Source organism: Solenopsis invicta, chromosome 4 (genome assembly GCF_016802725.1).
Source record: "Solenopsis invicta isolate M01_SB chromosome 4, UNIL_Sinv_3.0, whole genome shotgun sequence".
Lineage (NCBI taxonomy): Eukaryota > Metazoa > Arthropoda > Insecta > Hymenoptera > Formicidae > Solenopsis > Solenopsis invicta.
In genome coordinates this window covers 22,255,475-22,278,797 of record NC_052667.1, presented here as the reverse complement: position 1 = coordinate 22,278,797, position 23,323 = coordinate 22,255,475, and the positions used below count along the sequence as shown (strand labels likewise).

The 23,323-nt window shown below is 30.1% G+C and overlaps 3 protein-coding genes across 4 annotated transcripts; 2 read left to right on the top strand and 1 right to left on the bottom strand.

Moving 5' to 3' along the window:
* Positions 1 to 844: 844 nt before the first annotated feature.
* Positions 845 to 3,470, top strand: LOC120357612. Its single transcript, XM_039448459.1, is given in 8 exon segments — positions 845 to 1,078; positions 1,161 to 1,448; positions 1,554 to 1,655; positions 1,765 to 2,302; positions 2,497 to 2,593; positions 2,595 to 2,687; positions 2,763 to 3,332; positions 3,446 to 3,470. Coding segments are annotated over 8 exon segments (1,947 nt in total).
* LOC113005759 lies at positions 3,453 to 10,424 on the top strand. 2 transcript variants are annotated; one of them, XM_039448200.1, is made up of 3 exons: positions 3,453 to 3,602; positions 8,783 to 8,956; positions 9,022 to 10,424. In XM_039448200.1, the coding sequence occupies exons 2-3, from the start codon at positions 8,798 to 8,800 to the stop codon at positions 9,232 to 9,234; spliced, it is 372 nt and encodes a 123-aa protein (XP_039304134.1). In that variant the 5' UTR covers positions 3,453 to 3,602; positions 8,783 to 8,797; the 3' UTR covers positions 9,235 to 10,424. The 2 variants fall into 2 exon arrangements, with proteins under 2 accessions (XP_039304134.1, XP_039304133.1); XM_039448199.1 differs by lacking the exon at positions 3,453 to 3,602 and adding an exon at positions 3,787 to 4,215.
* Positions 10,425 to 17,056: 6,632 nt separating this feature from the next.
* LOC113005758 lies at positions 17,057 to 18,133 on the bottom strand. Its single transcript, XM_026141630.2, has 3 exons — positions 18,075 to 18,133; positions 17,416 to 17,584; positions 17,057 to 17,301 (listed from the first exon to the last, which is right to left on the bottom strand). The coding sequence occupies exons 1-3, from the start codon at positions 18,131 to 18,133 to the stop codon at positions 17,065 to 17,067; spliced, it is 465 nt and encodes a 154-aa protein (XP_025997415.2). The 3' UTR covers positions 17,057 to 17,064.
* Between the last annotated feature and the right edge of the window lie 5,190 nt (positions 18,134 to 23,323).

Below are 23,323 nucleotides of genomic sequence, written 5' to 3'. Positions count from 1 at the left end.
ACAAGAATTCTATAGTGGTGACGACCTGACGTGATCGGTTAAACAATTTCTTTTTTTTCTGTCATTGGAACAGTAAAATGTAATAATTTTTTTTTTACATTTAACGCAAACTTGAGCAAAACCGTGCGTGAGTTGTGAGTGTACGAATAGGACAAAACGTGCAGCATGCCTATCATGAAAGATGATGAAGACACGATGCAGCGGCAATAAGAGAGCCGACAGTGCAGCCGCTTATACAGCCGACGATGCAGCCGATGGTGCAACCGATCATGCAGCCGACAAGACGAGCTGCTATTGTGAAACCGGCGGGTTACCTCATGTCCGGTCCCGAAGTGAGCCGTGTCGGGATGCGTATGCCGCAGTTCATAACCCTGAGCTGTGGTCACGGGGGTGACACTGCTTATACTTCGCTATGCTTTTACGCCCAGAAAATCCGCAAGAGGCGCTAGTTCCTATCTGCATCCCTGCGATCCCTGCATCGTGCATCGTATCGATCGCATCCTCGATTGATCTAGGTTATGCAGGTTGCACATTTCGTTGATTGCTTGCATTTTGTGTGAGTTTTGTGCGTTTCGTGAATTTTGTGAGTTTCGTTCGTTTCGTGAATTTTGTGTTTTATATTTGCTTAAAGTTGGGTAAGTTAATACATTTTTTTAACTAGATTAACTAAATTAACTAGATTAGTTACGCTAAAAGTTATATAAATAAAAAATTAAAGTTAAAAATTAACGCATTTAAAATTAACTAAATTAAGTTACTAACTTTTTAACTTTTGTTTAACTATTAACTTTTTAACTAGCTACTACCGTTACTACCCAAGTCTGTATTTGGTCAATTTGGTACAATGCCTCGCTGCATAGTAATAGGCTGCACCTTGGGCTACAAAAGTAACCCTGACAAAAAACACTTTTTCTGTGTTCCAAAAAACAAAGATATGCAACAACAGTGGCAGGCTGCTATACGTCGAAAAGACGTGCAATTAACGCAAAAACATTGCGTGTGCGAAAACCACTTTCACCCAAGCAATATTGTATGGCAAAACATTCTAAAAGATGCGGATGGAAATATAATTGGCGTGGTAAGTAAATTCATAAAATGATACATTTATATAATACGTATAGTATCATGAAATATATTGCAAGTATTTTGTTATTTTTTAGGGTGCTAAAACTCAAATTCCGCGACTGAAGCCTGGCACTGTTCCATCAATTTTTCCATGGACAGAATTTGTCAACATTGCCGACACACATCCGTCGGAGAGCGCAACATTGGTCCAAGTCTTTGCTTCTACAGCAACTGCGGAGATAGCACCGGGTAAAAACACTTCTATCGATATGTCAATCTCCAATGAAGTTTTTGGAGCTACAACGGAGTCAATGAAGGCAATCGATCAATCATTGGAAATAATGGATACTTCTAAGAGCGAACGGAGCGAACCCGTTATTGATGTATTTATTATTTATTATTACTTATTATTTACATATTTAAAGTCTATTTAAAAATATTATTATAGTAGAACTGTTACTTAAGTTTTTTTTCTTATGTTTCTACAGGTACCGAATGTACTGGATAAGACCCGTTTAACATTGCAGTCAATGGAGGCAAACAAATTTTTAGAAACAATGGATACTTCTGAGAGCGAACCCGTTACTAATGTATTGACATTATTATTTATTATTGTTATTTATTACTTACATATTTAAAGTGTATTTAGAAATATTATGTTAGAACTGTCACTTCAGTTTCTTTCCTCTGTTTCTATAGGTACCGAGTGTGTTGGATAAGGCCTGCCGTTTGACACTGCAGGACATTTTACATAATACTATTCGCATGCCGAAGGCTTGGCAGATGGCAAATCAAATTTTTGATGGAGTCTACGTCATTGGATTTTACATCAGCAATTATTATAAAGACTTTCGAAATACTGTCTCTCTCCAGATTGAAAAAGAAATAATTTTATCCGAGGATAACAAGGGCATAAGTACAAAGATAAATGTTATAGGCCATTCTGTCGCTGCAATTGGATTATTCGAGGAATCAATTACTGAGATTGAGCATCTCGAAATCTTGCTAAGTCAAGTGGATTCTATGAAAATCTGTATCGGCTCTACTACTTCGAGGCATGAACTGCAACAAATAGACCACCGTTACGCTTACGAAGATAAATTGGGTAAGTGGCGGCATAATAAGTGTCTGTTGTTATTGAGCGATAGCAAAAAAGCATGCAAATATTGCATTCGTTTGAAAAGAACATTGGTCAAACGTATATTGCGAACAAAACAATGTGAGAAAAAGAGCCAAAGTATACACTTAACGCATTCATTGACAGAACAAAAGCTGTTACAGCGTATACGAAAACTAAACGCAGCAGCCAAAAAAATGAAATCTCGAGCTTTACACTCTTTTAAAAAATCGAAAACCCAGCTTGCAAAAAAAGAAGCTAAATTAAAAAAAATGTATAAAACAAAAACGGAAGAACTGTTGATGGATAAAAAAATATTCCGGAAAATCAGCGTACTGCAATAAAGGAAATTTTGCAAACAAGTCGATGCAAAAGCTTGAAAGGAAGACGATACTCCCAAGAATGGATCCTGCTGCATGTTAATACATATGCGTTCTCCTCGAGGCTACAGATTCCTACGCAACCAAAGCATATTGCCTTTACCTGCTATACGAACAGTTCGAAGGTAAAGATTTCTCAGAAACTCCTTACATTAATGTGCAATATTAAATCTGATAAATACAGATTTAATTTTTTACAGGTATCTTTCTATTATCGATACGAAGTGTGGATTTGATGAGAACTTTTTCAAATTGTTCACCAAATTTATGGCCGACAAATTAGATCTGCAGAGGCACGGAGCGCTTCTCATCGATGAAATGTCCACTCGCAAAAGTATCAGCGTAAAGAGTACTAATCTAACGTACAAAGGTCTTGTGGATTTTGGTAAAGATAATCATGCCACAAATCTGAATGAAAAAGCAGACCACGGATTAGTTATAATGTTTAAACCATTCGCTGATGTGTATATTCAACCAATCGCTGTCTTTGCTTCACGCGGACCAGTCACTGGCTACGTCTTAACACAACTTGTAGTAAAAGCAATTTCATTGGTAGAAAATGCTGGAGCTAAAGTTCACGCTGTTATTACCGATGGTGCTTCAACAAATCGAAATTTTTGGGAAAATATAGGAGTGAGCGGAAAAAAGAAGGGACTAAAAAATTATTTTTTACACCCCATGGTGAAGGACAGAAAAGTTTTTGTTTTCTCTGACACTCCACATCTTATTAAGACCATTCGCAACCGGCTTGCCAATAATTCGCAGCTGAGGTAATTTAATGTATTGAATGTTTTTATTGTAACTGGATTTTGCATTTGCATTGTGATGATTATTATATAATAATTGTGAATCATAAATAATTATAAAATTTTTGTGTTATTAGATGGATCCCAACGGATTATTTATAAAATGGGAACATTTTCACATTCTTCAAAAAGAAGATAGTAAATTGGTTTCGACTCTTAGAGTATGCAATAAACTCACCGATAATCACATTACCTTAAAATGCTCAGATAAGATGAGTTTCTTTAGCCGTACAGGTATGTTAATAATATAACTTTATTACTTATTTTATACAGGAAATTTAATGTTTCTTTAACATAAAAAGAAAACACACATATATATATATATATATATATATATATATATGTAAAGAAAATATATTTCCTCATTTAAATACTCTTGCGTACACGCGTAGGTAAAATAGAGATTGCTTCGAACGATAGAAAAAATGATACAGCTGGATAACCGCTGACACGTGTGACAGTGAGAATTTGAGAAGTTCTTTTGTCGTTGTAAAATTATATCGTCGTTATAGAAAATATAAACTTTAATTGTCGTTTCTTTGTTTACAGGTGAGGGTATTCGTAAATAATGTAAATAATGTAAATCGTGCTAATATAATTGGTGTTAATAAAAAAACTTTGTTTACAGAGCAACACAATTTAGTTAAATAAACTACTAATCCTTCAAGATAAATAAGAGTCTTATAAAACGACAATTTTGTTTATCAAATGGAAAATATGAAGAAGCTACAATTTGAGTTCAAAGTGAAGCCAGGGAATGATGGCAAGTCAAATATTATCTGCATAACCTCAATTACTACCGAGGACGATAGAACGTTCTTAATACCAGAGGAATATCAAGCAGCAGGTAATCATAAAGAAATAATAAGAACAACTACATATGATATGATAAAAAAAAGCTTAAAGAAAAGATATCAATTTAGAAAGGTTTAGTTAGAATTAACTGACGATTTAGCTAAAATTTACATGGATCAAATGGGGAACATGAAATTTGGAGAGGAATTTTTAGAAGAAGTCACTGAGGAACTTGGAACAGCTAAAACACAAGAAGAAAGCAGCACCTTGAACAAACTTTTAGAAAAATTAATAGAAAATACTCAAACGGCTAAGCAAGAAAATTTACAGAAAATTTCACAACAATTCATAATAGAAAAATTTACAAGCAAAAATACTAATGCAAATCAGTGGATGGAGATATTTGAAAAAGAGTGTTTACGCTTTGATATAACCAGGGATGAAAAAAAAATTGAAATTCTTAGACTCTTCATGGATAAGTCAACTACAGACTGGTACAGCTCTATGATAATAAAATTATCTCTAAACTCAGAGTGGTCAGTGTGGAAACAAAAATTCTGCGAGACATTTGCTAATAAAGGCTGGAGTCCAGTGATATACGCACTATTATTTAAATATAAGGAAGGATCACTACTTGACTATGCGATAAGAAAAGAAAAACTATTGTTAGATATGAGAAATTCTATAGATGCAGGAACATTAATAGATCTTATACCACAGGTAATAATCAACAAAATTGATAGAGAAGCATTGAAAGATACAACAGATCTGCATAATGAAATTAGCAAATATGAGCACATAGTTAATAAAAAAAAAGTCTTTACAAAAAGAAGTGACACAATAAATACAAGGAAAGACAATGAGGAACATAAACCGTGTAAAAATTGTGAGAAACTAGGAAAAACCAATCGTTATCATCCGGAGGAAAAATGCTGGTATAAACAAAAAAAACATGATCAAGGACAGAACATTTCGATAAAACATGTTAATAATTCGGAAATAGAGGCAAAATTAAATAACATGGATCAAAAAAACGACCAATAACACCATTAATAAAAATCAAATTACAGATAAATGATAAGTGGACAATATTTGGAATATACGATTCAGGATCCAATGTTTCTATAATCAATTATAAACTATTAAGATTGAAACAAGAAGACAATAACCTTAATAATGAAAATTTGATGACAATTAATGGTGTTAAAAAATCAAGTGGTTCAACAAACCTAAAAATTAAGATCTTTGACATAGAAGAAAAAACAAATGTGGTAATTGTTGACGATGAAAACTTTAAATATGACTTTTTAATCGGACTCGACATGATAACAAAATTTAAATTATGTCAAGACGAAAATTTAAATATAACACAAAAAATCGATATGGAAAAAAGAACAAACAATAATGAAACAGAGAAAATTTCAGAGGCAATAAGGTCTGAGGTATCAGATATTAAAAAAGAAAACAAAAATACAAAAGAATTTTTAGTAAATTTCAATGAGCATATAAAAGAAGAAGATTTTGTCATAAATATGGAACACTTAACTCCATATCAAAGAAATAAAATAAACGGAATATTATAAATATATAAGTCAGTATTTGCCAGAGATAAATACGATACTGGCTCAGTGAAAAACTATGAAGCAAGAATAGACTTACTAGTTGATACATACTGTAGTAAGAGACCATATAGGTGCACTATGGAGGACAGAAAAAAAATTGAAGATCAAATATCTAAATTACTAGAGAAAAATCTTATAGAAGAATCTTACAGCCCATTTTCGGCACCAGTAACTCTCGCGCTTAAAAAAGAAGAAAACAAAAGATCTAGGCTATGTGTGGATTTTAGGGACCTAAATAAAATAGTTGTCCCTCAGGCCCAGCCATTTCCACTAATGGAGGACCTGACGGCAAAAACAAGAAACTGCATATTTTTCACAACGCTGGATATTAACTCAGCCTTTTGGTCGATCCCTCTGAGAATCGAAGACAGAAGAAAAACCGGATTTGTAACGCAGGAGGGGCATTATCAATGGACATGTCTCCCTTTTGGCCTAAAGACAGCCCCAGCCATCTTCCAGAGAATACTCAGTAACATATTAAGAAAATATAAATTAACTAGTTTTGCAGTAAATTATATAGACGACATCTTAATTTTCTCGAAGTCTTTCTCAGAACACATTAATCACTTAACACAATTGCTACAAGCTATAAAAACAGAAGGTTTCAGAATAAAATTTAAAAAATGCACGTTTGCCTCGGACTCAGTAAAATACCTTGGTCACATTATCCAGAATAATTCAATTAAACCAGTAAAGGACAACTTAGTAGCAATAAAAAATTTCCCAGTTCCAAAAACACAAAAAAACATCAGACAATTTTTAGGGAAGATAAATTTTTATCACGAATATATACCAAGCAGTGCAATAATTTTAGATCCTTTACATAACTTATTACGAAAAAATCAAATTTTTACATGGACAGAGAAATGCCAAAAATCGTTTGAGAAAGTAAAACATATGCTTTGCACAAAACCAGTCCTAGCAATATTTGATCAAGATTTGCCAATAAATATTTATACAGACGCTTGCTTGATAGGTGTAGGAGCAGTTCTGAAACAAGTACAACCGGATGGGAAAGAGAAGCCTGTAGCATACTTTTCAAAAAAATTAAATGAAGCTCAGAAAAAGAAAAAAGCTATTTACCTGGAATGCCTAGCAATTAAAGAAGCTGTGAAATACTGGCAATACTGGCTGATAAATAAATCGTTCACAGTTTTCTCAGACCATAAGCCGCTATAAAATATGAACCTAAAATCAAGGACAGATGAAGAGCTAGGGGATCTAACTTACTATCTTTCGCAGTATGATTTCAAAATCCACTATGCTCCAGGTAAGGAAAATTTAGAAGCGGATTGTTTGAGCAGAAATCCGGTCTTAAGCGAAAATGAAAATGAAGATGAACAATTAAAAGTTGTAAATTCAATAACATTGAAAGAAATCTTAACAGATCAAACAAAAAATGAAGAAATTCAGAAAAATAAAAAGAGATTTATAAAAAAGGATAATGTGTACTATAAAAGAGTTAGAAAAAAAGAAAAAATTATTCTAACAGAAAAATTAGCTTTGAAACTAATGAAAGATGTACACAACAAGTTGTGTCACATCGGTATAAAACAAATGCAAAAAAATAAGCTCCATATATACATCAACAAATTTAACACGAAACATAAGAATTTGCCGGAATTGTGAGGTCTGCATAAAAAACAAATCCAGAGGTCGGGACAAACTTGGTCTAATGTCTCACTTAGGTCCGGCCACGAAACCATTTGAAATAGTCTCTATAGATACAATCGGTGGACTCGGGAGCTCAAGATCGACGAAGAGATATTTGCATCTGTTAGTAGATCACTTTACGAGATTCGCATTTATTTTAACATCGAAAACTCAAAGTACAAAGGATTTCGTAAAACTAATTACGAAAATCACTGAAACGGATGACATTAATATGCTACTGACGGATCAATATCCAGGGATCAATTCAAAGGAAGTCAAAGACTTCTTAGAAGAAAAGTCAATAACAATGATTTTCACAGCAGTCAATGCACCGTTCTCCAATGGTCTGAACGAAAGATTGAACCAGACACTAGTCAACAAAATCAGATGTAAAATAAACGAGAGAGGAAATAAGAAAGCATGGACTACGACAGCTCAAGAGTGTGTAAATAAATACAATGATACTGAGCATACAGTCACGGGTTTCGCTCCAAGATATCTGTTATATGGGACAGATGTTACATTGATACCAAAAGAGTTAAAACAAGAGGTACAAAAAGAAAACTGGATTAAGGACCTAGAAACAGCCATTGAGAATACAAAAAAATCACACGCATATAACAAAAGTCTATTTGACAAAGATCGCAAGAACTATAACTATAAAATAGGAGACATGGTATACGTGGAAAACGGCAATAAATTAAATAGGAAAAAATTGCACGAACTAAATATTGGACCATACAAGATTACAGAGAAGATTTCGGACTCCATCTACAAATTAAACATCGGACACAAGAAGGAAGAATCCAATTTTTTTCACATCACAAAGCTAGTCCCGGTATCTATAAGAAGCATAGAAGAAAAAGACTGAACTAGATTCAGCTACAATGAAAATTTTTGCAAATTTTCTTCCCCAGGAGGGAAGATGTAAAGAAAATATATTTCCTCATTTAAATACTCTTTCGTACACGCGTAGGTAAAATAGAGATCGCTTCGAATGGTAGAGAAAAATGATACTGGATAACCGCTGACACGTGTGACAGTGAGAATTTGAGAAGTTTTTTTGTCGTAAAATTATATCGTCGTTATAGAAAATATAAACTTTAATTGTCGTTTCTTTGTTTACAGGTGAGAGTATTCGTAAATAATGTAAATCGTGCTAATATAATTGGTGTTAATAAAAAAACTTTGTTTACAGAGCAACACAATTTAGTTAAATAAACTACTAATCCTTCAAGATAAATAAGAGTCTTATATATATATATATATATATATATATATATATATATATATATACATATATATAATATACATGTAGCCATAATACATTCTTAATATTTTTAGGTTTTCAGCAATTCCATGGCCAAAGGATTGCGTTTTTATAGAGATGATGGGCTGCCGGGATTAAAGGATTGTGAATCTACCGCCGTATTTTGTGAGTGGATGAACGAGATGTTTAATGCATTAAATCTCGGCAGTGATTCAGAAGGAATGAAACCAGACTGTTCAAATTTTAAGGTAAATTATACAATTTATATAATTAACATATTTATTTTCACCTCGCCTTACAAAACATTGTACAGATTTTGCAAGAGTCACTAAAAAAACTGGATGAATGGGAAGAACGCATAGAACAGAAGGAAATAAGCAAAAACTTATTCCTAACTACGCAAACTGTTGATGGTTTGAGAGTGACGTTGAAGTTCAGCATGGATTTAACTTGTGAACTTGTAGAGAAGTATGGATTCAACGAATTATATACAGGAAAAGTAAATCAAGATGCTCTCGAGGTTTAATATATTTACTTTTATGGTATAAAATAAATGAATGAATTTATTTATTTAGTAGAAAACGGGTATGGTAAAGATGATGCTGCAAATGCATTTTTTGATTAGTCAATTTGTGAAATTCTTTATTCTGATTAATAAATCAAATTAAGCTTCAAATCATTTGTAAAGAAACTTTGACCTAATGATCAACATTCAGATTATAACCGAGATTTGTCTTATAGGAGATTTGTCATAGTACACTACTTTTTATTAAATTTGTATATGTGTGGCTGTTTATTTTTATTTTATAGAGATTTTTTGGTAGTGTAAGGCAAATTGGTGGATCTAATGACCATTCTGGCACACCTACGTTCCTACAGATCTACCGTATCCTATGTATCCTTGGTGTAGTTGTCAAACCTCCTGCCAGTGGCAATTGCACAATTATCCAATCAGAACAAAGTCAAATTCTCATCTCTCTATCTGATCTCAAATCTATCTATAAAAACATCCAAAGCATTAATAAAAGAAATTAAAGATAGAATTAATAACGCTGTCAAATACGACGATTGGAATTTTAAGAAACTTGCTGATCACGATTATAGTCGCCCTGAAGTAAGCGACTGCGTAATATATTGTTTTACGGCAGATATTTTAAATAGAATTTATAAATTTATCAGTTGTGAGGTTTGTAAAAACGCTATCATGCACCCCAAAAATTACAGTGATCAGTCGGCAGCTGCTCTTTTAAATAGATTAAATAAACATAATAAATCACCTTTTATTCATCCTAATATAAATTTTTTTTATTTGATTCAATCATTGGAAAATATATTTTTGCAGCATGCTGAATCATCAACTGTTTTTGATGATGTTCTCAATACAGCTATTAGGGCTAATATTTTCTCTTTTCCTTGTTCAATCCATATGAACGATATAATTTCTTATATTGTACAATATTATATGCAATTACACATACAGCAACATTGCAAGAAAATTAATAATGAACAAAAAAAATTAAATCGCCATACAAAAAAAACGGCAAAGTTTCATGTGACATAAATATTTTTATATCATGATATATAAACTGTATCATGTATGTTGTATGTATAATGTATGTGTGTATAAGGTATGTTACATATATATCTATATACATATGTACTAATTGTATGAAATATATTTTGTTACAGTTTTAATTGATTAAGTTTTTTCCCTTCTCAAAAATTAAAAATGTAAGGATCGTAAGAATGCAGCCCGGGGTCCGGGATGCAGGTCGATTTATGCAACTAGCGGTTTAATGTTCCCGTGAGACAAAATCGAGACGCGTAAATCTTGGCCACAGTATGTACTGTGTCTTGGCAGTGTCACCCCCGTGGCGTGGCTGTGGTTCAGTATCGTGGACCGCAACTTTCAGACAGCCGGGATTACAGTCGATACAACGAAATTCGGGTACGCGTTAACGGCGATCAATCCGCGTTATGCCACCGAAATACGCGATATCATAATGAATCCGCCGGCGGAACGATTTAATTCCATTTTGACACCTCAGTACACGTTTATGATTTACGAAGGCATGATAAATCGTCATAATTATAATCTTGATGCCAAAACATTGAATTTTATTGAAACAAACGAGATGTATCGTATCCATTTTAAATATGAATATTTTGAATAATAAATACACTGTACGTTCTTATTCATATCACTTGTGCTTTAAATAAAAAAACTATTTTAATAGTTATATACATAACAGAAAAATAAATATAAAAATATAACATGTACTCTACTAGAAACATTTATATTTGTTAAATCTGTAAACTTCTTCCATAGACTTCGTTCACTATTAACACACAATATGTGTACCACCCTGTACCACCACAGAACAAGAAATACGCTCAACAGAGCTCGAAATACGGTTTTTCACTGTTAAAGATGGGCTCAAACGAGCAACGGCGTCTGTAACATCGCGACTCTTATATCCTAATTGTGGAATCTTGAACAGAAGAAACTACTCGCAAGCGCGGCCATCTACCGGCGCGCGCGGTACTAAGCGACACGGGTCGGCGCCCGGCGATCGACGCTCGCTCTCTCTCTTTTGCTCTTGCGCTTGCCGGACTACCGTTCTACAGACGCTTGGTGTATGTAATAAAATATACATACAAACATACAATCGGAAGATTGCGATATTTTTTTTTCCGATGAATTTAAGAACACCCGATATTAATCAAAATGCGCTCATGCACATGATTATGATGCTGTCAAATTCGCGTATACAATATGTAACAAGTTTAAACAAATGTCATGTACCAGGCGCAAAATCTATAATAAATAAATATTAAGTTTATGAAATATAATGTCAGTAGAGCATATTACAAGGTATATAAAATTTTTTTATTTATCCAATTTAGCATTATACAAATAGCTCAGATAACACAAAATATTCATAAAAGATTCACAAAATATTTATAATAATTATTTGTAACTTCTATAAATACTTACAAAAATAATTCATAAATATATAATATTTTTGTTATTTTAAATTAAAGAGTAAAGTTGTCATAAAGATTTATTATTAATCTCATAAAAATATTTATAAGATATTTATAAAATATTATATGTATTACTGTTTTACTTATTAATATAATATAAAATATTTATTTAATATTTAAAATATAAATAACAATAAATAATTATAAATATTTAACATAAACATTGTATGTTACTTAAAAGAGTAAAATGTCAGGATACGATACCTGATTATATATAAATGTTCGACGAACACTTCTAAAAGTTCTGATTATGTGCATCTCAAAAGTTGCTAATTTTTTATTTAAAATTTGTATAAATGTGTTGAATAAATATATAAATTTTTATTTTGCAATATTCTTTATTATTAAGTATTTTTTTATTATAATTTAAAAATAATATATTTCTTAATATTTTAAACACAATTCAGCTAAAAATCAGCAATACACCTAAAACTCCAATATAATTACATATAATACAATTCTTTGAGTTATTGTGCATATATAAAATTATTAATTTCTTTTAATAACATATTTTATGTTAAATAATTAAAAACGGTCTAAACCTTGTATATAACAATTTAAAACTATAAAATTTAATTAAAAAAAAATGTTTTCACGAAAATGCTCAATATCCACAACAAACTGCTTTACTGCAGTAAATGTGTGAATAAATACTACACTTTCATAAAATTTTGTTGGTGATTCTCATCTCGCGGCCCCTTGTAAGTGCATTTCCATCGTTAAAAATGTAATAGCAATACGTGAAACCGAATACGAAAGAACGTAAAATATTTAAAAAAATTATAGCTTCTCAATTTTAGTAAATGAAAGTACAGATATTGGTAATACAAAGTTTATGTGTATTCTTGTTGTGTATTCTTGTACAATTTTGGTTGCAAAAAGAGAAAATTGTTAAAATTTAATTGTTAGAATTATCTTCATTAGACACTACAAACAGTTCAGCAAGTTAACTTTTTGAAAAATTTAAGTAAATTTTAAATAATAAATATATCTCTATAAGAAATGTTGAAATAGCAAGCGATAATGCATTAGTGATGATAAGATGCAATAATTCGTTTTTTCACATTTGCAGTTAGAGGTACCGTCTGTAATTTTATTAAATTGTATTTGCCATTTTTTTGCGATAATAGCCAATAAAACAAGCAAAAAATTACCGGATTTTTGTGATTTTAATGAAAGAAGTTGCAACTTATATATCGAGTAGTGCAAAAAGGTACGCATTTTTAACAAAATTTCAAGAATTTTTTTAGGTAAAAAAAAACAAAAAATTCTAGGATTATGTAAAGCATGATGACTTGTTTTACAAAAATACGTGATTAGAATTCTCGATCAATGTGAAGTTTTAAAAAAATTATTTTATTTTAGCCACAATTGAAGATAAATCAAAATCTGTAAAAATAATTTTAACACAATTAAATAATAATGTTATTGAATCGTATTTGCTCTTTTAAAAATATTCTTTAAAGTATCCTTTCTGAAAAAATCCGTGTTAAATCGATAGTCGCAGTCTCTCGAAGTTTATTGTTGCCGCTTTTCCAAAATGCTCATTGGTTCTCGCGTTGTGCTTACTTCGTGAGCTGCTGTCATCGCGGAGATTATGTTTTGACAGTTAGTAGACATAACTGTTACATACATCACGAGGTTAATAGTGTTATAATAATGTGTTGGTTCTGTTTCCTGCATTGATGAAGACTTTTCTTTTCTGTTTGGAAGACTTCATGATTATTTTAGATAAGTCTTATTAAACGTTTATGTTTATGGTTATAATATCATTATAAAGAATTGATACTTTGTGTTATATTTTATTTTCAGCAATTTTTTTAATATTATTACAATATTGCTATTAATATGTTATTAAAAGAAGAGTAATAAAATAATGTAAAAAGGAAGGAAGGAAGGAGGTTGAATCGAAGGAGTGTAAAATGGTAATAAAATAAAAAAAAGAAATGAATTAAAGAAAGCGGAGAAGGTAAAGGTTTAAGAAATAAAAAATGTAATTGAACATGTGTTTGAAAGTTTTTTTTTAATAACGGTTAAATATCATAATATTTATAATTTTCTGTTATTAAAATGAAATTTTCTTTAAGGATGTTCTGGTTATACAATCCCAGACAAAAGTTGTTTAAACTTCAGCGTCTGCAATATAACAACGTGACTGCAATCGAAGAAAAACTTGTAATTAGCAAGTATTTCTCCTTTTGGAAAAGTTGCCAAATGCGTGTTATTTAATTTTTAACTTAATTAGATAACATTTAAATAGTTTTTATTATATTTTCCACTAAATATTAATTTGTATGCAAATAAACATTGATTCAGATTTATTACAAGAATGTTTAACTTTTCATAAAAAACAAATCAATTTATTATAAGCCTTTCATATACAGCAACACTGTTTCAATGTTGCCTTATACAATATTGCATTTTTGCAATATTGCATTGCATAAATTTTAAAAGACGTATTACCAATATTGTTGTAATGTTGTAGTAATATTGCAATATTTCTCAAGTTTTTTGCAGTGTTGCAATCTTGAAATAATTCATCAATATTACTGCAATTTTTCTGTATTATAACTTAATTAGCTATTATCAATATACTGCAATAGGTATTGGGATTTAAGTAATCGATCAAATCTTCTAAATTGTATCACCTTTCAAAATATTGAATTTATTAATTAAAGTAATTAAAAATACAAGGAATTATTTTTCAGAAAGAATTAAATGTTTAATAATAAATAAATAAAGATAATAAGATAACGTCAAAATAAAACGGGTTTAAATTTTTTTTGCAATTAATATTTTTTTATTTAAATCAATTATTACTATTATTACTTATCAAAAGTAATAATAAGTGAGCACTTACAAACTCTTTATAATTAGGACATAGATCAATTAGCCGAGCAAATAAGAATAGAATATTACACAAACAAATTTATGTAATATTCGAAGCAATATATACATACAATACTTTTATAATATTTTATTTTATTTGCTCGGTTTATTGACCTTTATATATAATAAAAAAGTAATTATGTATGATGCTTAAGTATAACAATGTTGTAAAAGTTTTGACATTTTCAGCATCTTATATAATTATTTTAATAACATAATACAAATAATTACATAATTATTTAAAAAAAAATTTCCAAATTTTAGTAATTTTGCAAAATTATATTTTCGTAAAAATATGTAACTGTTTTAAATACTTAATAAATAGATAATTGTGAATTGATGTTGTAAAAAACATGCAATTTAAAAGAAAAATAAAATGCTTGAACACACACACACACACACACACACACACACACATTATATAATTAACAACTTTGAAATAAACGGGAGAACTAATCAGTATTACGGAAAAGCGTTAACAATAAATTTTGAGAAATATGATTATCGATTTAGCATGAACTTTATTCATATGTAATACATATATAATTAAATATAACTAAATGTGTGTGTGTGTGTGTGTGCGCGCGTGTGTGTGTGCAGAAAAATTTTTCGTAAATTAATAAAAATTTATTTTTTTATTTTTTTATTATTATTCATTTAACATGAACTTTATGCATATGTAACACAGTTATAATTCAGTAAACTAAAGATGTGTGTGTGTGTGTGTGTGTGTGTGTGTGTGTGTGTGTGTGTGTGAGTGTGTGTGTTTGTGAAAAACATAATTAAATAATACAAATTTTTATAATTAATAAATAAACTCAAATATTTACATTTTATTAAGTAAATACTTAGAAAATTTGTTGCTTTGATAACATCTAATTTAAGGTACAACTTTTTCTTCAATTATTGTTTACTCTTCATATTTTGATGCTATAAAAAGAAAATGTATTATTTCTTTGTCATTTCGTTAGATAATTAAAAATTAAGAAAATATTTATAGTTTTAATCCTTAAATTGTAATGTTGATTTTACATACCGCTGTTAAAATTTTATTTAATATAATAATTAATTTCCTTGCTATTTAAAATATTTTAGTTGAAGTTTTAATTCCCTTAAAAATAAGTTCTTTAATGATTAAACATGATTAAATATGTATTTCATGATTTTTTATAATTTAAAATGTTTTCGAAATGTAGTAGATAAAATTCTATGGATTTTAGAGGCATCTTGTATATCTTTTTTTTGTAATTTTTATATTAAAATATTTTTTGTATTTATTTATAATATTTAAAAGAATTAAAAATCTACATTTTTTATTATAAGGAAATTTTAAAATTAACAAAAATTTGCTAACAGTTTGTTAAATCAATGTTTATCAATAATAAGATTTTTACGAGAATTACAATTGAAGGGTTAATATTAATATATTTTGAGTTTTTTCGATCATTTCATGCTACAAATTAATTAAATTTCTTTTACGGTGTTTCTTTTACGATGTGGTTAAGATTAATTTATTAATTACAAATAATTTTTTGGTATAATATAAAAATATTGTATAAATTTAATAATTTTATTGAATAATTTCAATATTTTTTTTGCATGAGGATTTTGTACATACCTCTTGAAAATTATTTTCTGAATTTCTTTTCTTTAGACATTCGCCAATTTTTAAAATTGCTTTTAACAGCATCTGTCCTTTTATTTTAATAATATCTTTTATATTTTGGATTATAAAATATGGTGGTTCAACTGTAAAAAATTATATTATGAAATTATTATAAATGTGTAATGTCAATAATTATTTTTAAAAGAAAAATGAAAATAGTTTTATTTATGAGAAAACATAAAAAATAATTTAAACGATAATTATGTTTCTTTCAATAAAATAAATTTATTAAAAATGGGAAAAAGTATCCGTGTAATCATGTAGATTTATTATAAAAAATATATATTTAGTTAAAAATTTAAGTATTTTAATAAATTGGTAAATAGATATGGTAATTGGTGCACACGAATAAAAAAAATTTTTTAATTTTATAAAAAGTGTATAAATTTTTTTACATTTTTTATATTATATAAATTTGCACTCATTTCTTTTATACTTTACCTGTTTGTATCATTCCTATTATTTTTATTTTATCTCCCTTTTTTAAATTTAAGTCATTATATTCTTCTGCATCGAAGTTTGATATGTGAACTTCCAATTTGTATCTTCCGTCAGTTATTGAACCGCAACCAATTTTTTTATTTAATTTGTTATTGTATACTGTTGCAAAATTTGTTTTGATATAACCTTCTATCACTGTAATAATTATTTATTGTTAAAGAAAAATTTTATTTTATATTAAAATGTTAATGTGATGTATTAAAAAATGTGATGTATTGTATAATTAGTTTTTGTTAGCATTGTCGACTTTCTTTATTTATATAATAAATTGATAAACCTGACAAACTTACTGACTCTTGTTGTTGTATTTAAAATTTCCGAAAAATTAACTTCTTCCAGTTCTGGCAGATTTAATGTGTTTTCAAATTTATATTTTCCTAAACATGAAATTCGGGTACTTGATGAGATTTGTAATTCATAATTAACATTTCCATTATTAAATTGAGCTGTTTTTGGTGGACGAGAATGTGCACCGTCTAAATGAATAATCTGTTAAAAAATGATTAAAATAATTTATTAATTATGCGAAATTTATAATATACGTATGTATGTACATGTATGTATACATATAAAGAAAATAAAGTGCATGATGAAAACACCTACATAATTTGATTTTATGTGAGATTCCACCCGGTCAATTTCGTCATTCCAAGATATAACTTGGACACGTTTCCCCGATCCGTTATTTAGGAAAAATTTAAATACTTTATATTGGTGTTTATCTCCTACATATCTTGGAGCTTCAATACCATCAACGTATCCTATTATTTCACTATAAAAATAATGAAATAATTAAGACCGTTTAATTATTAATTAATCTATTTTTATACAAATCAGAGTTATATAGCTTCCTAAAACAATCAGTAGACAGTGTTTTTTAAATATTTATTTTATATTATTTATTTAATTATTTATTATATAATTTATTATAAAAATGAATTTATTAAATAGTTATTAAAAAATAAAATTTATTATTGATTTAAAATAATAATTTAGAGAAAATATTAATTTAATATTTACTTAATGTTTATTTAATATCTATGTCATATTAATGATTTATTTGCAATAATAATTTTAAAAAATATTTACAGAACATTTATTCAAAATTAATTTATTTTTGATTTTATAATAATTATTTACAATAATTTTAAAAACATTTAACTTTTTGAATATTTTTTTATTAAATAAAATGAACAAATATTCAACAACTAATAAATAATTGAAAAATATCCAAAACGGAAAATATTCAAAATCATACTTACACGGTTAAATCATATAATTTAATTTTCTCTAAATCTTCATTGGATGTTAAAACATCCATTCCATCTAAGTTTTCAAACTCTTCAAACGGATCGTTTACATTGTTGCATATATTTCTAAAAAATATATAAATTATGTCAATTTAAGAACTTAAGATTGCTATTTATTGTGCACCATTTACTGCACTTGATTCGTATTTGCTGTTTTTTTTTATTATTAAAAAATATATTTTTTTTATTTGAGTGGTTAAGACTATATTCTATAAATATAATAACAAAATGTAAAAAACAAAATTTAATTTAGGAATATTCATAAAACTTACTTTATACATAAGATAGGAATATATATTACTTTATTATATTTCAATAATTCTAAAATTATACATTATTAGAAAAATTCTTTTTAACGTTTTATCGTAATGTGTAATGTTTCGGACATTTAATATATCATCACGACTTTTTTATGTTACGTCTGGTGCCCAAAATTTTCCCCTAACTTTACGCACCATCCGCACGCATTTGTTAACGTAACTTTGAACCTTATAAAGGATATTACAGATCACTAGTTAAGGTATAAATTTGATTAAATCGAAAATAATGCGCGGAATGCGATTCACAACGCTCGCGCGCGGTCTCCCCGTGCCTCGCGGCCCCCGCCGCCATAGACAAGCTCGCGCGCGCACCGAATCTCAAGATTTATCCTGGCATAAAGAAAAATAGTTTTCTCACAGTAGAAATAATAAACTTGCAAACTTCAACGTGCACTTTTGTAGAGCGCCTACTCCACTATCCTACTATGCACGCGCAATTAGAAAAACGAGAGAACCGAGAGCACTAAAAACTACCAAAGTATAAAAATCAATTTCACCTAAAAGCCATATTAAAATTTAAACTTATCGGAAACGTAACGATTCAGAAAAATCGGCATTACCATCCTGTCAAGGCAAAATTAATATAGCTCAAGAGTTGTAGCCTGCACGAATTTTTAAAGGATCTCGGAATAATTTTCGTCGCGACACCGGTGCGCGCGGGCGCACGCTCCTCGCGACTCTCGTACGATAATTTCGTCTATCTTTGCAAGACCATTAAAAATAGTATCTTTAATAAACTTATTAATTTCATTTTAGAAATCATTTACACTCACTCTCAGCTTGCACTCTGTTGCACTACATTGAAAACCCGTAAAAGGTACAACCGCTAGAGTCCTCTGAAAATTCAAGTTCGATAAAAAAATAGTTCGCGTCGTAAAATTTTGATTCTTTCGATATGTAGCGATACAGAAAAATCAACACAACAGTTCTGTGCGCTCAATTCAGGGATCCTTGGGAAGTTATATTTTATATCGAATTTTAAAGCTTCAAAATTAATTCTTGATCTCGTACGCGATTTCCCACGAACTCGCGAGCCGCGCGGCACGCGGAGAGCGCGTGATCGTTAAAGAGCCTACCTATATTGAAAAACTAACAGAAATTGGGAACCTCTCCTCCCTGGTACCCCTCGTCGACAACCAGACGGTAGAGACGCGAAATCGGAGATCGAGCACTTCTTCTGTGACAAGTATCAAGTCAGCAATTGCGAGCGCGCAAAACCATTGCAGCCTCCCAATATACAGATTGCTGATGAGATAACGGGTGGGTCAATAATTCTGACATCCATGAAGGATCTCTAGATGTCTCACTCTCTCTTAAAAACCCTTCACCCTTCCGCTAAACCTTTTTCCTGATTCCCACGTCAGGTACGGCAGCCAGGTAGTGCGCTGAATGAGCCTCGCTCAAACAGCGCCTCCTCGGCGCTACCCCAGACTAGGGAAAATCTACCCCATCCCGCAAAGCGAGACGCGAATGCGCGCTCCCGAGTCCACTCGCATAGCGCCTTCGTCGGCTCGCTCCTCCAATCAGCACTCCCCTTAAAACCTGCTAAACCTACAAATAAAAAAATAAAGAGAGAGAGAGCGACGGGACTTCTCGAATCCTTAATGGAAGATTCTATCCATTTCTTACTCTTCTAAAAAAATTCGTTCTTCTAGATCACTAAAAAAAACCACTCACACCCACGCTCACACGCGCTCATATTCTCTCTTCTCTCTCACTTTACACACAACGGTAAGAGATTCCATTCTTTAATTCTTGTGGCATGCAAATACAAAATTTACAACGATGACGTCATTTAGGCAATCATGGGCAAAAAGACCCATAGAGGGAAGCGAGGCGGCCGACGGGCATTTTTAAAAGGGCTCAAACACGAGCTCCATACGTTTGAGACCTTTGATCCCTCCATCTTCAAGGGACTCAGAGACAAGAGCCTACCTCCCCGCAGTAACCACTCCACGGGAGCAACAAAAACCTCCTCCTCCTCTCCGCTTAAAACGCACGACCCCGCAGCCTTCACACTTGCCCGACTTGCGGAGTAAGACGGCGAGGCCTCTTGCCGATTTCGTTCCGCAACGAAGGATTACGCGGCCTTTCCCCCTTAGCCGGGTCACGAGACCCCGACTATCTATCGCGGTCCCGCCCCCAAAAAGGATACCCACTATAAAAAAAATAGAGCAAATCAATTGCTCTCTCCAAGGTCTCCCATCAGGCGTGACAGTTTTAAGGTCCACGCGAGACCTCCACAAAATTATAGACAAGCAGAAAGCATTGATATCCATCCCCGCTTATCTCTAACTAAATTTCTATCTCGCATTAAACTAGATTATTCACGCGTAGTATTAAGGCATCATGTAATCACATCATGAAAATGATAACCAATAAACAGTCGAAAGGTAAAATCAAATCTAACTGTTTCTTTTCTCTTTCCTTTCTTTTCACCCTCTGTACCACGCACCCTCTTCCACGTAACAGCCAAAATCCCATCTAACATATAAAGAAAAACAAGTCAATCTACAAATAATTGTTGTCATGAGAAGGGGCATACCACCCGAATCATGGCGACTGGTGACAGCGGCCAGAAATCAAAACCCCATTACGACCCGCCAGTCTACAGACCCGGCGGATCGTAACATTTAATTATTTGATTCACTTTATTCTTGCCATTAAATGATGACTACATGTCGAAATTTTAATCTTGACCATGCTGAAGAATTTTGACAACTCACTGTTACTTTTACATTAACGAAATTTACAATGTACTTAATTTATTCACAATTTTTAAAATTGTGAATACTAAATATTGTAAAACGCTTTTAAAAATATTGCGAGTCAAAACGTTCATTTTAGTTTCCATAATATTTCTATAATAAATTTATTATCTCACAGTTTTGCTAAGTTTGAATGTGTATATAAATTTAAACAAACAAATATAGCACGAAGGTCTAACTATGATCGTAGAAGGCTTGGTTTATTTAATTTGTAAAAATATATATTTCTTTTCTTTAAATTTATTTTGTTAAAAGAAACAAAATAATTAACTTTTAAATCATTTTTTATGTTTTCACATAATTAAAACTTTTCATTTTTCTTTTAATAATAATTATTGACATTACACGTTATAATTTCACAATATAATTTTCTACAGTTGATCTTTCATATTTTATATATTATACTTTACTATTATATTAAATTAATCTTAATTTAATAAATTATATGATATTACTTATTCTTTTTTAGCTTAGGATTATGTTATATCTGAAAAGTAATCAACGCGCAATTTTGCTAAGTTTGAATGTGTATAGAAATTTACACCAACAAAAATAGGATGAAGATCTAGCTACAACCGTAGAAGGCTTGGTCTATTTAATTTGAAAAAATATATATTTCCACTTTTTTACTACTGTATATTAGTAATTTAGAGAGGAAAAGAAAGAGAGAGAGAGAGAGAGAGAGAGAGAGAGAGAGAGAGAGAGAGCGAAACATTGAGCGTACAAGACATTAAACACGCGAGATATCAAACATGTGAGAGAATGAGAGAACAAACGAGAAAACATGCGAGAAAACAACAGAGTAAATGTATAAGATTTTCAAAAATAAGGAAGGAATCGCATTATTTTCCTCCATATTTAAATCGTTACTATTTGTTGAAATATTCATATTATTTAAATTAATATTTTCTTCGTCGGAAAACATACTATTATCTTCGTGATTTATTTTTTTCTCTTCCGTTTACTTAATCCTTTTTGGCATTTTTCTGGCTTCAAATGATCATGATGAAAAATAATTTTGACATGTTAATTATTTATTTATATGTTTATTTTCTTAACAATAATTATAATGCAAAGAGACATGGATATAATAATAAACATGATACATGTATAATAACGTATTGAAGAAATTAATCAATGTATCGCATGTGTTATTATAATTTGCTATGTATTTGCTGATTCGAAAAAGAATACGTTACAAGTGCCGCAACGTGATTGCTTACACACGCAATCAGGGACGAAACAAAAGTAAACGGTTAGCATCATTAGTATGTTATGTTATTATCAACAATATGACAGCAATATGATAGTAAAAATAATTTGTCGTTCCATCTTGAGCACTATAATAAAAACATGACGACAACAAAAGATGTATAATGATTTATGTATATTGTTGCGTATATTCAAATTATTAAGTTTTTTAATTATATGCACTGTCAACAGACGGACGTTGTGAAGTAGAATTTTTTGTCAATAAAAATCATATAATATAAAAGGCTTTAAGAAAGTTTTGTAAAGAACAAGGTAATTCAAGAAAGAAATTAAAAGAAATTATATAATTAACAAATTAACAAATATACAAGTACAATCAACAAATAGAATAACATATTACTATGTATGTATATCATGTAGATGACTTATATTTATATTTATCACTTATTCTTTATTTATTTTTTCAACTATTTTGATAAAGATTTATTACTCGGTACATCAACTCTCAACGCATAAATAGCTCAGGAAATCCAAATTTTGTATGCGCTTCATGCGTTTTATACGTATATTTAAGAAACCGAATGATATTGGAAAATGCATATTAATATTTCAGTTTGAAATTCGAATCGCATTCATATTTAAAGTTAAATAGATTCAGTAATTCATTTAATGTGTTATTATATTTGACATTAAATAAAAATTTTAATTTTAATTGGTTGTGTGATAAGACTTTTTACTTAATGAAAATTTTACTTTAAATTTAAATGTACTTTCTTACATACATACTTGTAAATTAATTGAAAATATTTTCTACATATTTCTTACTATTTAAAATCAAAGCGTATTTGAAACATATTAATTTAGCACATTTTAATATATTTAAATAATATATTTAAAATAT

Coding starts and splice junctions, on each gene's coding strand:
- LOC113005759 (XM_039448200.1), top strand. CDS start 8,798: ATGGCCAAAGGATTGCGTTTTTATAGAGATGATGGGCTGCCGGGATTA. Junction 8,957..9,021: donor CAGACTGTTCAAATTTTAAG/GTAAATTATACA, acceptor AACATTGTACAG/ATTTTGCAAGAGTCACTAAA.
- LOC113005758 (XM_026141630.2), bottom strand. CDS start 18,133: ATGGATGTTTTAACATCCAATGAAGATTTAGAGAAAATTAAATTATAT. Junction 17,585..18,074: donor AAATTATATGATTTAACCGT/GTAAGTATGATT, acceptor TTATTTTTATAG/TGAAATAATAGGATACGTTG. Junction 17,302..17,415: donor CTCACATAAAATCAAATTAT/GTAGGTGTTTTC, acceptor ATTTTTTAACAG/ATTATTCATTTAGACGGTGC.